This window comes from Melopsittacus undulatus, chromosome 2 (genome assembly GCF_012275295.1).
Source record: "Melopsittacus undulatus isolate bMelUnd1 chromosome 2, bMelUnd1.mat.Z, whole genome shotgun sequence".
NCBI classification, from domain to species: domain Eukaryota; kingdom Metazoa; phylum Chordata; class Aves; order Psittaciformes; family Psittaculidae; genus Melopsittacus; species Melopsittacus undulatus.
The window spans coordinates 85,181,231-85,195,948 of record NC_047528.1 but is presented as its reverse complement, the minus strand read 5'-3'; the positions used below and the strand labels follow the sequence as shown (position 1 = coordinate 85,195,948).

At 43.7% G+C, this 14,718-nt stretch overlaps 1 protein-coding gene across 1 annotated transcript in view; it reads right to left on the bottom strand.

Moving 5' to 3' along the window:
* Nucleotides 1-9,666, bottom strand: part of LANCL3 (LanC like family member 3) — a 30,683-nt gene extending 21,017 nt beyond the window's left edge. The window contains exon 1 of the mRNA XM_031045068.2: nt 9,121-9,666. Within this exon, the coding sequence (XP_030900928.2) occupies nt 9,121-9,666 (546 nt within the window). The remainder of the gene's footprint in view (nt 1-9,120) is intronic.
* Between the last annotated feature and the right edge of the window lie 5,052 nt (nt 9,667-14,718).

Sequence of the window (14,718 nt, the reverse complement as noted above, 5' to 3'; positions counted from 1 at the left end):
ACCTGGAAGAAACACAGTTATTCCTTTGCTCAATTAGAAAGGTCCATGCCAGAATCATGTCCAATTTTTGGCACTCTTCAGAAAAGGCTGAAGGGAGTCTGGCAGAGTGCAATGGATGACTTAGAGATGTAGAAAACATGACAGGCATGGGAAGACGAAAGTATTAGGATTGCTTCTTTAGAAGAGAGTAAGGGTAGAATTTATAGAAGTCTTGAAATATACAAAAAGCTTTTGTAAAGAGGAGCAGAACTTCTCACTGTTTCTCAATGGTTAGGAAAAGGAGCATCAGGTTTAAATTACAGCAAGATTCAGATCAGTCATTAGGCTAGACTTTCTAACAGGGAAGCTAACAAACAGTGCCCCAGATAGCCATGGCAGACTGCATATGCTCCATCACTGGGGGGTATGAAGAGCATTTTAGAGAAGCTGCTAGGATGACTTAGGCACAGGTACACCTGCCTGAGGGTTAGATGGCAGCCTCAATTACCTCTCAAGGTCCATACCAGTTCTCTGATTCTGGTAAGGACATAATTTGATTGTCAGGACTGACCACACAAACTGCAGAACACTGCCAGTATGGAATATGCAATACCCACCATTTTCCAGTTTTGCACTGTGGAGAGCTACTTTGTCCTGTGCTGCTTCTAGTCCCAGGCCCAAACACTTTTAAAAGCAACTTCCATTTCCTTGACACTGAAATCTAAATTTGACCAGCACATCCCCAGCTTACAACCCTCAATTACATTATCATAGTACCAATGCCAGAATAGAAGTATTTTGTGAAGAAAAAGATTAGCCACACAAAGTAATTAAATATCTTGGACAGCTAGAAAGAGTATTTATCTGACACAGTGTTTTTCTTCCCTCAGATCATTCAGCACTGACATCCATTCCATCTCACTCATGAACCACTGTTTCTCAACAAGAGATATTAAGCCATTAAAATGAGGAATTCGGGAATGCTGATCTGCTGCAAAAATAGATTTATGGGTTTGCTCTCACAGGTCAAAATATAACAAGCTGAGAAACACCAAATGACTCAGCAACAGGCTGGACTGCTACTAAGATACTTTCTGGTCATGTTTGCCTAAAATGAAATAGCTATTTCAATTATTTTGCCTTACTACTGCTAAAAAAAATTAATCAGCTTGCTAACTATCACTTGAAAATAATCCTACAACATAGATAAGAAATAATTGGTTTTGACTGCTTATTTTCATAGAGCCCTGTTGTAATGGAGTGGACAGGAGGTTACGCAACATCACTCAGTGCTTAATCTCATGCTTGTCAATGGTCAAAGAACTGCATGACAGACACAGAGGCATTTTGACAGACTGCCTTGTCAAAAATGGTGACCTGATTGCATATACTGAATTCTGATTTTTTAAAAAGGGGGTGGAATAGGGAAGTTGGCTGACAAACAAAATTCCCATTTCTAGCAATTACACCATTGCTACAGCATTACACCATGCTGTGATGGGATGCTCCTGCAGCAGTACAGCGGGAGCATGTGACTTACCATTTTAATTGCTTCCCTGATCCTCTCTCCACAGCTCCCTTACTGCCTGGAGGTGAGGCTGAAGACAATGGTTTACTGGCTGAGTAAACTGCTCTGCAGTCTTTTACACAGCCTGTCAATAGGGTGGTAGGTTGATTTTAAGATTGCCTAGCTGAATTAACAGAGACTAGGGTCTATTGATTTAATGGAGGTGAGAGGAAAGAAGAGGATGTTTTCTATTCTGGGGCCTTGCTAGTTGTGCTGCATAGCTGTGCTGTGATTTACATACAAGTCTAATGTTCTAACAGCGTGTATCAAATGACTGTAGAGAAACTTAAGGCTTAACTTTATCCCATCATTTCACTGCTGTAAAGTGCTGAGGATGTTATGATTTCACTGGCAATTGTTGTTAGCCTCATGCTCTTTCCTTCTTCTCAGAATCAGCTCAGTTTTTCACATTTCTGCTTCTTTAGCCTCATACCAAACTAAGGTTTACTAACAGCATTAATGTTTATGTTATGTACCAATTTGTAGTATTATGTGCATGCAATAGAAAAATGTCAGTGTCAGAAGCAGTACTGCAATGTTCATGAAAATATCCATATTTGCTTCTAGACATTAAGTAGTTATTTCAGCTTATCTTAGAGAAAGAAAATATAGAATATCAGACATAATACCATGTTCTGAATATGCAAGCACCAAATGTGATGACAGCTGTTTTTGTAAATGTATGAGCCTATTCAAAGAGAATACGGTGACAGAACAGTGACAAACAAAAAAACAAGCAGAAAAAAATAGCACTTTTCCTCAAAGAAATGTAGTTACTCCTCTGCCTGCTCCCTAAACCATTTTCTCCCTGCCTTTACTCTTCTGTTGAACTTTTAGATCAAGTACATTAGCCATCAGATCCACACCAGTTTGACAGAGAACCTGATTTTAGTTTTAATCTCCCCTGCTCCAAGGTCTACATTGTTTCTTGCCTTTTTCCCTTCATCTTTAAATTCTCCTACCCCTCTGCAACTTTCCAATTTTTTTTTATTTTCACCAGTAACTTATCTTTTGCTCTTTTTATCACTTTTTTATTGGCTCTTTCTTTCCATTCTGTGTTCAGCCTGCTGAATATCTTTTTTTCCCCATGCCTGCCTGTTTTTCTGCCTTCACACACTTCACCACATATGCATGTTCTACACATGCATTCTTTCTTTCTGCTATGCCATCCATAGCATATATGTTAACATGCATATGTTAACCGTGAGTGTGTGAGAACCATGACAAAAAAAAATCACTATTAGCCTTTGCCATGGAGGAAAACATAAATGTCAAACATAGCTATCTGTGGAAAGGCAGTATTGTATTTAAGTTATTTGACACATATGTATAAAATACAACATAGAAAAATCTGAAAACTTAAGGCAATAGATTAAAGGAACTTCCCACAGTGTGTTACCAAACTGACCACAAGTAATAAATATTGTGAAAAACAGTAGCTTCCACCCAAGCCCTGCATCTCTCTGCTGGAGAGATCCCCTCCTTCTCTATTTCAAATGCTCTGACAGCTCCAGACGACTCCAGAAATTCAGTCCCCTGATGCTCCACAGGTCCAAAGAACTGCTCAGCACCTTTTCCACAAAAATGCCTTCCTTTCAATTCCTGCATTTTGTTCCACAGAGCTCATGTTCCAGCCACAGGCAGCACGCTCTGTTCTGCAGAGGACAAAGACACTGTGTTCAACACCTCTGCTTCTAGCAGGACAAGGAGTGGTGACCCAAAAGTTCTCCCTGGTGATGATGAGGAAGATCACTGAACAGACACAGTTTCACAGTTAAGTTCCAGTATGTGAAATTTAAGGGAGTTAGAAGAAGGATGGGATAGTAGTGATTCTGGATACAAGAAATGCCTTTGGATAAACATACTTCTTTTTTGTTAGAAGTTGGTATTATAACAGTGGTTTGACTGCTTGGGCTGTTTTTTTCAGCAAAAAGATGCTGCTGCATATGCAAAAATTCTTCCAACAGCACAAAGCAGTACAGAGATATGAAACGGTCTTTGTACAAAATTGTGTTTCTAGAAGACAGTGGAAGATTAATACCACTCTTCAGCTATAAGCAGTTGAAATCCCTATTTCTGCAACAGAATATATAATGTATGTAGCTAAACTTGTGTCAATCAAACCTCCAGTCCTGGCAGGGTCTACACCAAACCCTCTGTACTATAGTGCTTTTTTTTTTACTGGCTGTTAAACTATACACTTGAAATTTCACTTTTTCAACCCAAATTTTCTACTTTCAGCACTACAACTGGATATTTAGTGTTCCCTGTGTTGAACTGAATCCAAGCAGCCATTATCAAGATGTCCCTATCTCAGAATTTTAAAGCTGTTTTAAATAAAAATGATTCATGTTGCCCTGCTAACGAGAAACAGAGACATTCTGAAATGTCGACCCAAACTATTTCAGAACACTCTCTAAAAAAATACAGATGCAAATAATTCCCTTTGCTTCACTGTTTACTTTAGAAAACTCCTATTTTCAATTCCCGGTTTAAATTCAGCAATTTAGGCAAATTAATGCAAAATGTATCCCATGTATGTGGCTTGGGGAAACTACAGCTAGAACAAGGTACATTTAAAAGAGGCAGGCTAGGATCAAAAGCCATTTGTCTTTACTGTTATCTTATTTTACTCCTCTGTGGCGAAAAAACCCCAACATTCTGGCTGTGTAGTGGCCTGTGTAAAATGAAATCATGAAATCAGTACAGCTCCAGCTAGCACCACGATATTTGACATTTCAAACACCACAATGTTTCAGATGAACTGGCTAATTTTTCCACAGGGGGAAACGACTTTACTGGGCACAGAGAAGGAATGAAATCTCACCTCAAAGGACAACCCTTCCCTTCCAGGCACAGGTGAGATTAAAAGCCTAACATGGGAACTCTGTGCTACAGTACTCAGAGGTTCATTTCTTCTGTGGATATTTTTCAGATCTCCCTTTTTAAGATCACACCATCAAGTGTCTTTCATATGCACTATGTTCAGCATTAATACATTTACATTCTACTTTAAAGATTTGCAAATGAACATGTTCTAGGCAGGATTCATGAATCTCTTTCCTCTCACACTTTCTGAATTCTTTTCTAAGAGATAAAAAAACCCAAACCCCACCCCCACCCCCCCCAAAAAAAGAAAAATCCCCAAATTTGGAGCAAAGTTACCTACAACAGTTTTTAAAACCATTAGCTGGAGGGATCTAAGGAACAAGTAATATCATCTAGAACTGTCTGAGGAGCTGAAAGATAATTTTAATTCATTTACATTCTCTCTCCCAGAATATTACGAAATTTACTGTCTGGACCTGTCATTCCCATACACTGCCCATCAGCCTGTTCCACTACCTTTTAAAGCCAGTTCTGCCTCACATTTCCCTTGCTGTGGCACTGACATCCCACATACTACACAGGAGTGCTATTTCTGTTTTCCATGTACCAGGTAAAGTTGATCAGCTTGATTTGCAATCTTGTGAGGTCCAAAAGAGGCTCTCTTGATAGACAGCATCCAGAGAAAGTATGGTTTGTAGCAGGGCACTACACTCAGTGTCGTCCTGCTGGAAAGACCACTGCCCTTCCTACGCACCCCACACCAGACTAACAACAGAACTATGCCCTCCCCGAGACAGTACAACAATCTTGGAAACACACACCAAATCATGACACTGCATTGGTTGGAAAAGGAAATTGAGATGTTCCTCTGCCATAGAGACATAAATCTTAACCATGTAGTAACTGGAAGAGCTTAAGGTCTCTGCAGACACTCAAGACTCACCCCAGTGGGTCAGCCCCAAGGGAACTGTTGTGTCTGTGTTGCTGGAAAAGCATGCTGCTTCAGCTTGTCACCTCTGCAACTGCAGGCCAGGGTCTCTTATGGTGTCCCCAATGTCGTTCAAAACTACAGTCCCTAATGAAACCAAAGCATCAGGAAGTATTGCAAAATGCTGCCCAGCCTCCTATGTGGTACGCTGCTATCCATCACTGCAACTTGAGGTTAGTGGAAGTCAGTCAACCCCATCGGTTCAGACAGTTATTAAAAGAAAACCTGAGCTGTGCTAAAAGGCAGTACCATCTCAGCAGATGGTGATGCTAGAATCCACTTGAACTTCTGCACCTTGTCCTCTGTCATCTGACAGCTACATTGCCAGGAGGAAACACAACTACTGAGACGCTCCATCAACCACGAAATGGGACAGAAACTTCACTGATTAAAAATGAGGGGAGGATAAAATAAGATGGAGGGACTAGATAATCATTTTAATGGTGTCTTACTACTGTTTGCACAAGCAAATAAAGACTGAGTAAAAAGCACTAAAAGCAGGACTGAGTAATTTTCACACGAACACATAATGAACCAACACTACAAGCATCAGAAAAAGAGGTACCCAAAGAAGGAGGAACAGAAACAAGATTTCCCCTGAACATTGAAATCGCAGCAGTTAAGGGCAGCTAAAATACATGCACCTTATTCATATGTACCTTAGACAAATAACACATTGCTTCTGCAAAACCAGTATTTTACCCATTTCTGCCTGGGAAGTATTGACTACAGTATAACGAAAATTAAAGAAATTAAATGATGAAAAGCATCTTTCCCAATGCATAGTGCATCATGAAAGCCAGATCCTGTTAAGCCTTGACTGTTGAAGTAATCCTTATTCATGCAAAACCTCACAATTAATTAATCAGGGAAAAATGCTGTATTAGCCTAAAATTGAACACCAGCTGAATGCAAATGTCTTCTTCACACGAGGTCAGTGTTATTCAACAGACTGGATCCTTCAGGACAGTCCATTAACTTTGCAAAGAACATGCAATGCTTTAAAACACGGAGACTCTTCAGCAGGAAACTGAAGCATCAGTACACAGCAGCTGAGCTAAATTGGTGTTTACTGAACACCAATCCCTTCCTGCCCTGCCCGAAAAAAACCAAAAACCAAACCCACAACACAAGCTGTAAAAATTGCTCAAAAAGCCTTTCTTCAAGGGCAAGCAATTTCTTGTATATAGGTCACCATTTGACTTCTTCAGAGGAAAAAAACAACCATATGGGCAGCAGCCGCTGTGTTTCAATGTAAGGAATGGACTTCACTTTGTGCTGGAAATGTTTGCACAGCATCCTCAAAAAACAAAATCCCCAAACCCCAAAAGAATGTGGGAAATAAGAAAACATGCTGCAGTGAGCCATGTGAGACTGAGCACAATCAAATTACAGGAGGTAGCATTTTCTAGTGGTTCGAATCACAAGGCATTGCTTCTATTCTGGGATGCACCTGGCTTACCATTTGACCTTGGGTAATAAATGACATGCACTCTCTGGGCATATCTTTTTTCGTTTGTAAAATGATAAATGGTCAGGTCTGGCAATGTACTAATTAAGATAATTCTCTATTAGGATGGGAACATTTATCAAAGGACACAAATTTTGCTCAAGCGTAAGTGCATACAGACTAGAAATCATTATAATTTTCCTCATTAAGGAGTAAAATATTTTAATTAAAAGTTTTAATTGTTAAAACAAAAAATCAAAATGGGTTTTAGCAATACTTCGCAGTTTAGATTCTTTCTTGCACTATTTATTTAAAATTAAAATGTGGTGACAGAATAAATAACACTGTGATCTTAGCTTACCGATTAAAACATCACCAAGGGGACAGAGAATGTTTTACTGGCAAAATTAACCCCTCTATCACTGTAGATAGCCCACCTGCTAAATGGATTCTACAGCAAGTGTATATGTGTCCTCACCTGTGGGGCTGTTTAACTCTATAGAGCTGCATAAAGGATAATTTTTCCAGAAGCAAACAAGCAGAGAGTTTTTCCCTTCCTCACACTGTCAGAGGTGATTGCACCTACTCTACAAACTGATCAGCAATTGCTCTCAAGGACGTAAGACAGAGAGGAAGGAATTAAAGGAAGCAGTAGAGTCCAGGGTGCCTCCTCATTCAGCTGGTATGTCACAACATAAGCACCCATATGGGCACTAGACATGCTCCCCCCAATGCAAACTGAACTAATAGGGATGGCTTATTCCTCTCTGGGGGACCATCCCCTCAGGTTGGCACTGCTGCACTCTGCATGTAGGATGGCAATGTATCTACAAACTTGCCTCTCTTAGAAAATACTGTCAGAATGGAAGGTTTGATTATGTTATGGTTACAAACAACATAACCATGGTTATGACTATAATTTTCAGACAATCATAGAACCAAAGAACTGTTTGGGTTGGAAGGGACCTTAAAGGTCATCTCTTTCCAACCCCCTGCCATAGGCAGGAACATCTTCCACTAGATCAGGTTGCTCAAAGCCCCATCTAACCTGGCATAGGTTATACTACCAATAAATAAATACAAATGCAAATACATAAAAATAAAATACAAATAAAATACAGTCCTATACAAAGAAACAGCACCTATGGTATGCTACTTTAAACATTTACTGCTGTAAGAATTTTTGTTCAAGGCACTCAAAACATTCAGCAGTTCCATGGACTCTGACTGCAGTTACTGGTATTGGATGGGGCAGAGCCGCTTGTTTTTACATCATGTACTTGTAATAGTTGCTTCCTCTCCCAGAAGAAAAGAAAGCCAGAAGCATATGAACTTGCAAATCAGTCATTAACAGAGGAAACACAGATTGGACCTGACAAGATGACAAGAATAAAAATGTAACAAATGCCTGCTCAGATACTGCACTGACCACGTAGTAACAAACACCACAGCAAACAGAACCAGTTGCACTAAGTATTATGCTGTAGTCAGTGGGAGCTCTGAATTGTCAGCACTGACAATCACAATATCCTAGGGTAAAGTCCCGGCTGAAACCACCAGCATGTCGAACCATAATCACATCTCATGCTTCTGGAAAAAAAAAAAACAACCCAGCTCTTATTCATGAAAAGCACCAAAATATATGACCAGCTTTCCAAAAAGACTACCAGATTCCATATGCTGAGGTTAGTAAAACCAAGTGCCTCTCAAAATCTGTATTCTTGCAAATTAAAGCACAACACTATTTATTATTATGAGATCTCTCACTCTGTTTTACCCAACAGTATTCCTTTTCGCACCCACTTCATTTTACGGAAATTATTCTTGAAAAGCCCGGGGTGGCTCCTGCCAAGTATTCACCATCTGGCAACCAAGAGCTGATGCTCTCAGCGCTCCCCGGGAGACGACCTAGAGCGGGACGGAGCGGCATGTAGTGGGATGGAGCGGGACGCAGCGCCCTGCCCGAGCAACGGGACCGGGTCCCGCACGCCCGGTGCTCCCCGCTCCCTCTTGCAAAAGACGCAGTTTTTATTTCAGGGCAGAAGCGCTGCTATTAGAGCAAGCTCCCCCATCCGGGGCTCTTCCTGAACCGTGCCCCCAAAGTGCAAGCTGGAAAAGGCGTTTTTCTGCTGGTGCTGCTGTTGAGAGCAAAGCACAGGTGAATTCCCCTTTACCGCGGAGCAGAGGCGAGATCATCCAGGCGCCACCGCGGGGCGGGCCGCCGGCTTCCCAGCTCCTAGGGGATCTACCGACAGCCCCGACGGAGAGGTCGGTCCCTGCGGGGGCCGTCGCGCCCCGCGCCCTTACCTCCATGCCCAGCCGCTGCTTCAGCACCAGGGCGGCGCACAAGTACCCGGCGCGGCCGACGAAGAGCTCGTCCGAGCCGCACTCGAGGAAGGAGAGCGGGGTGCAGACCTCGCTGAGCTCCCGGAACTTGCCCAGCGGCCGGGCGAAGTCGGGCAGCCCCAGGGCTTTGTACACCAGTGCGGCCACCGCGTACACCCCGGCGCCCCCCAGCAGGAAGGCGGCGCGGGTGTCAGCGTCGGCCTCGCCGCTGCCCTCCTGGTACCGCAGGCAGGCGTCCACGACGCGGCGAGCCGCCCGCAGGTAGGCCTCCCGCGACGGCGCGAACAGCGGGCACTGCGCGACGTGGTACAGCATGTAGGCCACGCCGGCCACGCCGCCGTACAGCCCGCCCTGGCAGCCGCGGGGGCCGCCCAGGGGCGGCAGCTCCCGCAGGATCCGTTCGATGGTGGCCGTCACTAGCGGCACCGCCGCCTCCTTGTCCGGCGCCGCCTCCGGGCTGCCCGGGTAGTCATCGAAGCGGTTGGCGAAGCAGCGCTGGCTCTCCATAACCCCGGCGGCGCGGCCCTCTGCGCAGCGGGGAGCAGCGGGAGGGAGGCAGGGAAGGAGACAGTGAGCGGGGAGGGGGCGGGGGAGCGGGGCGGAGGGAGCGGGGAGGAGGGAAACGAGTGCCCGTGAGGGGCGGTGGGAGGGACGGACCCGCAGAACCTCAAGGAGCGGAGGTGGCGGGAGGCTGGTGGGTGCTCCGCGGTGGTGCTGGGGACGAATCTGCCACAGCGCGGTCGCTGCCACCCCCTCTCCCAGCCCGAGGCGGAGCAGAGCGGAGCGGCCGCCGCTGCCGCTTCAGTGCCCCACCTGCCCTCAGCGAGCGCCGCTGGAGTGTCGAGGCGGTGGTGGGGCTGAGCAGGGTTTCCAGACGGGCAAGCCGAGCCGGGGGAGGCCGGCCGGTTCTGGCTCGTCCTCACTGGGGTTCCTCCTTCCCACATCGAAGACACTGCAGCGCCTTCTCCCGAGCCGTCTGAAGATACCTAAAGGAAAGGGGTTTATTGGGGTTTTCATTGTCCCCTGCCATGGAAGATTTGGGTCAGGGCCTACAGGAGAGAGCCAGGGCTGAGAAGAGTGGCTAGGTCTGCTGAGTTATTCCTGGGCATGGAACAGCCCCTCGAGGGATGCTATAGCCAAATCTGAAGGATGATGTAGCCAAATCCAAACGAGGGCAGCCCGAGGCCAGTTCACATGGAAAGCTAGCAAGTCCTCAAAAGGCCAGCAATGGCACCAGGCCGCCTTTGGCCACTTTCTGTCATGTGGGAGCCAAGCAGAGTGTGTGAGGAGCAGAAAATTTAGGCTACTGAATAAATTCCCACTTGAAAAAAAAAGGAAAACAAACAAAAAAAGGACAATCTTGAAGCAGATACTAAGACCATCTCTTACATGATACAAATAAACAGCAGCCAAATCTTCCCCTTATGATGTGAACTTGTGCAGTGTAGGTGGACTTGTCAGAGATCCATGACTTGTGGTCACCTAGTGGTCTCTGGTACTTTCTCTGGAGATACAGCCTCCATAAACAAGGGCCTTCCCAAAGGAAAGTGGGAGCAGCTTGCTGGAGGCTACAGCCGGTAGCCAGCAGCTGGCCCAGCAGCAAATCAAGAGCCAAAGCTCTGTCCTTTGGACATGGAAGGACCTTTCTAAAGTTGTGGCTGTCTTCTCTCTGCTTTGTGCTGGCTGCTTGTTTCAGCCCTCTCCCTGCCTCGTCCTCAAAGTACCTTCAACTCTGCCTAGCTCCTCACATGCACATTCACACCCACTTTTTGTTTCAATTCACCTGTTGTTTTTCTTCTGTTTTTGGGGAGGGGTTTGATATGCTCAGAAATTTGCTTCCACCCTGTTTTTGCTTTCTACACTTTCCTTGAGTGCGTTTTTGCCATGTTTATGTACATTCCAGATACTACCTGCTAGTCTGTGTTTGTACAGTTTTCCTTAAAGCCCCATTTTCCTGGCTTGCTCACAACTCTACCATATGTGGTTTCTACCACACATATCCTGGCAATCTAGAGCACTGAAAATGGGAAAATGCCCTACAAGTGGATAGGACATCTCGTTCATACATTATTTTCTGTCATAAGCTGGCTTTTTGTCAGCCCATTGATAAGGTTCAGGGTGTAGCTAAGGGTTTTCCAGCATAATTTCTAGTGGTTGTAGAGAACAGCTTTTTAAAGTAAAAATTTGGGAGTTTTATTTTTCATGCAGACACTATTTCTTCCATGTTCTCCATCTTTCCAGTCTTTTTTTTTCCCCAAATTAAAAAGTCAGGCATATTCCTGCAGTCTTCTGGAATAGGTATTGACTTGGACATGGTCTTCCCATTGCTGTAAAGGAACTGTCTTACTGGAGGCACTTGTCTCCCTGCACTGAAAGTAGCTGAGTGAGTAACCCTGGTGCAGGCACCTGTTTTAGAGAACCTCATGAGGGGAAATGGATCTCTGCCAGTTTCAGCAGCAGAGGATTTAAGAAAAATAGAGGCTTTGTAAGAAAATCAGTTGGGTTAGCAGCACTCATCTGTATGAGGGTCAAATATGACTGCTACAGTATTTTTCAAAAGGGAGCCAGTAATAACATACTGAATAGGATCACCTTCTGTGCAAGGGAGAGTCTTTTGACAAAAGAAGGAGTGCTTAGCTGCTGTAGGGTTAGCAGATGTCATATGGCAGTTAGGCAAGAAATGAACATGACAGTTTCTGCTGTACTTTTGTATAAAAGTATTAAACCATCAAAACAAAAGGGAGAGCTGCATTAAAATTACGTGTGTGTTTTTTTATAGCTGTAAAAAAATGTCTCAAACTGTTCGTGTTTTTGTGTCCAAAAGTTTCATACTTTTAGACAGAATGTGTTCTGTATCTTTTTTACTCAACCAAGCACAGATGCAGTCCTGATGCAAAAGGAAGACAAGCAGGGGTGATTCTCAGATGTAGATCATGTGTCCCTCATCAGATCATGGTTTGAGGTTTGCCCTGGTCTTGGGTCCCATAGTAAGAGTAGGCCTCCAGTGTATGGCTTCAGGTTAAGAAAAATGTAAATTCCTTCCTCTCACCTCTCTGCACGACTGCAGCTCTCTGATATCCCTGGTCTGTGCAACTTGGGCATGCCATGCCTCCTGTTTGGCTCAGTAAATCAGATCCAGCAAGCCAAGGAGTGGGAAACAAATCATGGTTTATACAAGAAAAGGGTATGTTACTGATGTGGTGGGTGGAGGTAATGGTGGAGGAGGGAGCTGAAGCCTCAAAGCTGTTTCTTCTGTTCTAGTAAATCCATCGTTATAGAACACATATTCTGGAGGTAGGCTTGTTGCATACTGATAACATGTAGAACTATGCAGTAATTCAGGTTAGGAGGGGCCTTAGGAAGCCATTGAGTCCAACCTATGCTCAAAGTAGAGCTAACTACTGGTTACTTGTTCATACATGCTTGTTCACTTGTTTATTGCATATTCCTTGCCATCTGATATTTCACACAAAACACAGTAGTTTGCCCTTGGTTGTAGCGTAGGGAGTCAAAGAATCTTTAACAACTGTCTTATGGTTAGCCTAGCATTTATCTTGTATAGTTATTATCAATGTAAAAATATCTGTATTCTTTTAGAAGTTGTGGATACCCACATAATTGCCAGTTTTGCTGTTAGCCAGTGTTGCACATCTCTCCTGAGCTAAAGGTGAAATGCTGGACTCCAGTACACAGGCTGAGCTTCAGTAACAGGAGTGTATTTAATAGTGTGAACACATTAATAGGGTTGTGCTAGACAGTCTTCAGGCTGGTTTGAGCACACAGGCTATTAAGTCCAAAATTAGTTCCCACCTTACTTATTATAATCAGCCATCACTACCCAATGTTGTTCTTCTCTTCCCAGAGAGCTTTGCTACCGCAGGTCAGCTTTACAGCAGGCTCCTCTTGCTGCCGCTTTGGGCTTTTCCCTGGGAATCCACACTCTATTCCTGCCCTGTCATCAGTTCATGTTTGGCAGGCAGCTGGCCTTTTGGCATTTGAGAGAAGGGAATGAACTAGGCAGAGGTGTTTCATGTTTGCGTTAGAAAAGATTGTATTCCCTGTATGCCTTTCTTCTACCTTCCGTGCCATGGGTTCTTGGAGGGGAAATTATCACTGTGCACTACAGAGATCATACTAGTTGCCCAAATATCTCAGGTTGAGCTGTCCTGTTCTGTATGGACTCCACTTACAAAGCTACACAAAAGCTTTTGTGGTTTTTGTTCCATGACATCAGCTGACAGTGAAATGAGGACCTGTTTTGAAAATGAAGTGCTTCCTGGCATTGCACAATGAAATCTCTCTTCCTAAGTCAACCTTTTATTCTATTGCTTGTGTATAGTTGATAATACAAACACAATTCTGTGTGACAGAAGTGATGTAAGTTTTAGTGCATGTATTGCCATTTAATCATAAGGAAAATTACACATCAGAAGATAAGGCAAGTTATTTCACAAAGATTATGTTAAATATGGTGTCAGATATTTAAATTATCCTACTTCATTTTAATTCTAGTAGGCATACAGTGACTTCTCTTGTGCTTTTATGCCGCAGACCTACACTCTGAGACTTGTATGTATTTGTTATTAATAAAGCTGGGCCACAAGCAGTAGAACTAATACTAATAAGGTGTGGTGCCTGACTGATTGTTTTCTGCTTTCCATTGCCACCATCTTATTCCCAGGCCTGTCAGCTTGGTAATTTCTCACCTTGGTCACTGCATCCCAGCCACACTCTTCCTGTTTGGTGGGGAGTGTGTGCTGCAAATGGCTGGGGTGACTTGGCAGGTATCTGCAGCTGGTGAGTGGACTTGGATTATATCTGGCCCATTGCAATGCACTGAATTACTTCTTGCTCCAAGGGCACACTGAATTTCTGCCCACTGCTCAGTTTCATGAAACTTAGAAACTGAACAGGAGTTTAATTCCTTTGAGATTCTGCCTTTATTACCAAATTTGGTTGAAATATTCCAACAGATGCAAAGTTATGAGGATAGTGAGAAATGCTGATTAGGTGACTGGACAGCCACATGTCATCATGCAAACCTTGTTTCCTTAAGAAACAAGGCTAGAACATTTTCAGGTTGTGTTTGGCTTGGTTGGTTGTTGATTTTTTGTGAGAATATACAGTGACCAACTTAAAGGTTGTTGTAACAAGACACTGAAAGTGTGGGTAGAGGTACTCAGCGCTTACAGAATTGATTCTACTTACCCAATATCACATTTTCCATTTGGAGAAGCGGGCTAATTTTGGTAAGGGTTTCAGCTTTCAGCAGATAGAAACATAGCAACTGTTATGAAGTCTCTGAAGAGAGTATTGCATTTTTCGGTATCTCTATGTAGACTTATTTGCAATGGGTGAATCACCATTCAGCTGTTGACAAACGACAGGGCTTTCTGCAGAACAGGAGGTTTGAAATTCTGAGTTTTGGCTTAATGGTAAAAAATCTAACTTCAAAATAGTGTTATCCTGACCCTATCCTGAGCTTTTTCCATAGGTACTGTTACTTGTAGTGCACCATTCCTTGGCTTGAACCTATAAAGACTAAGAGGATGGTGAAGC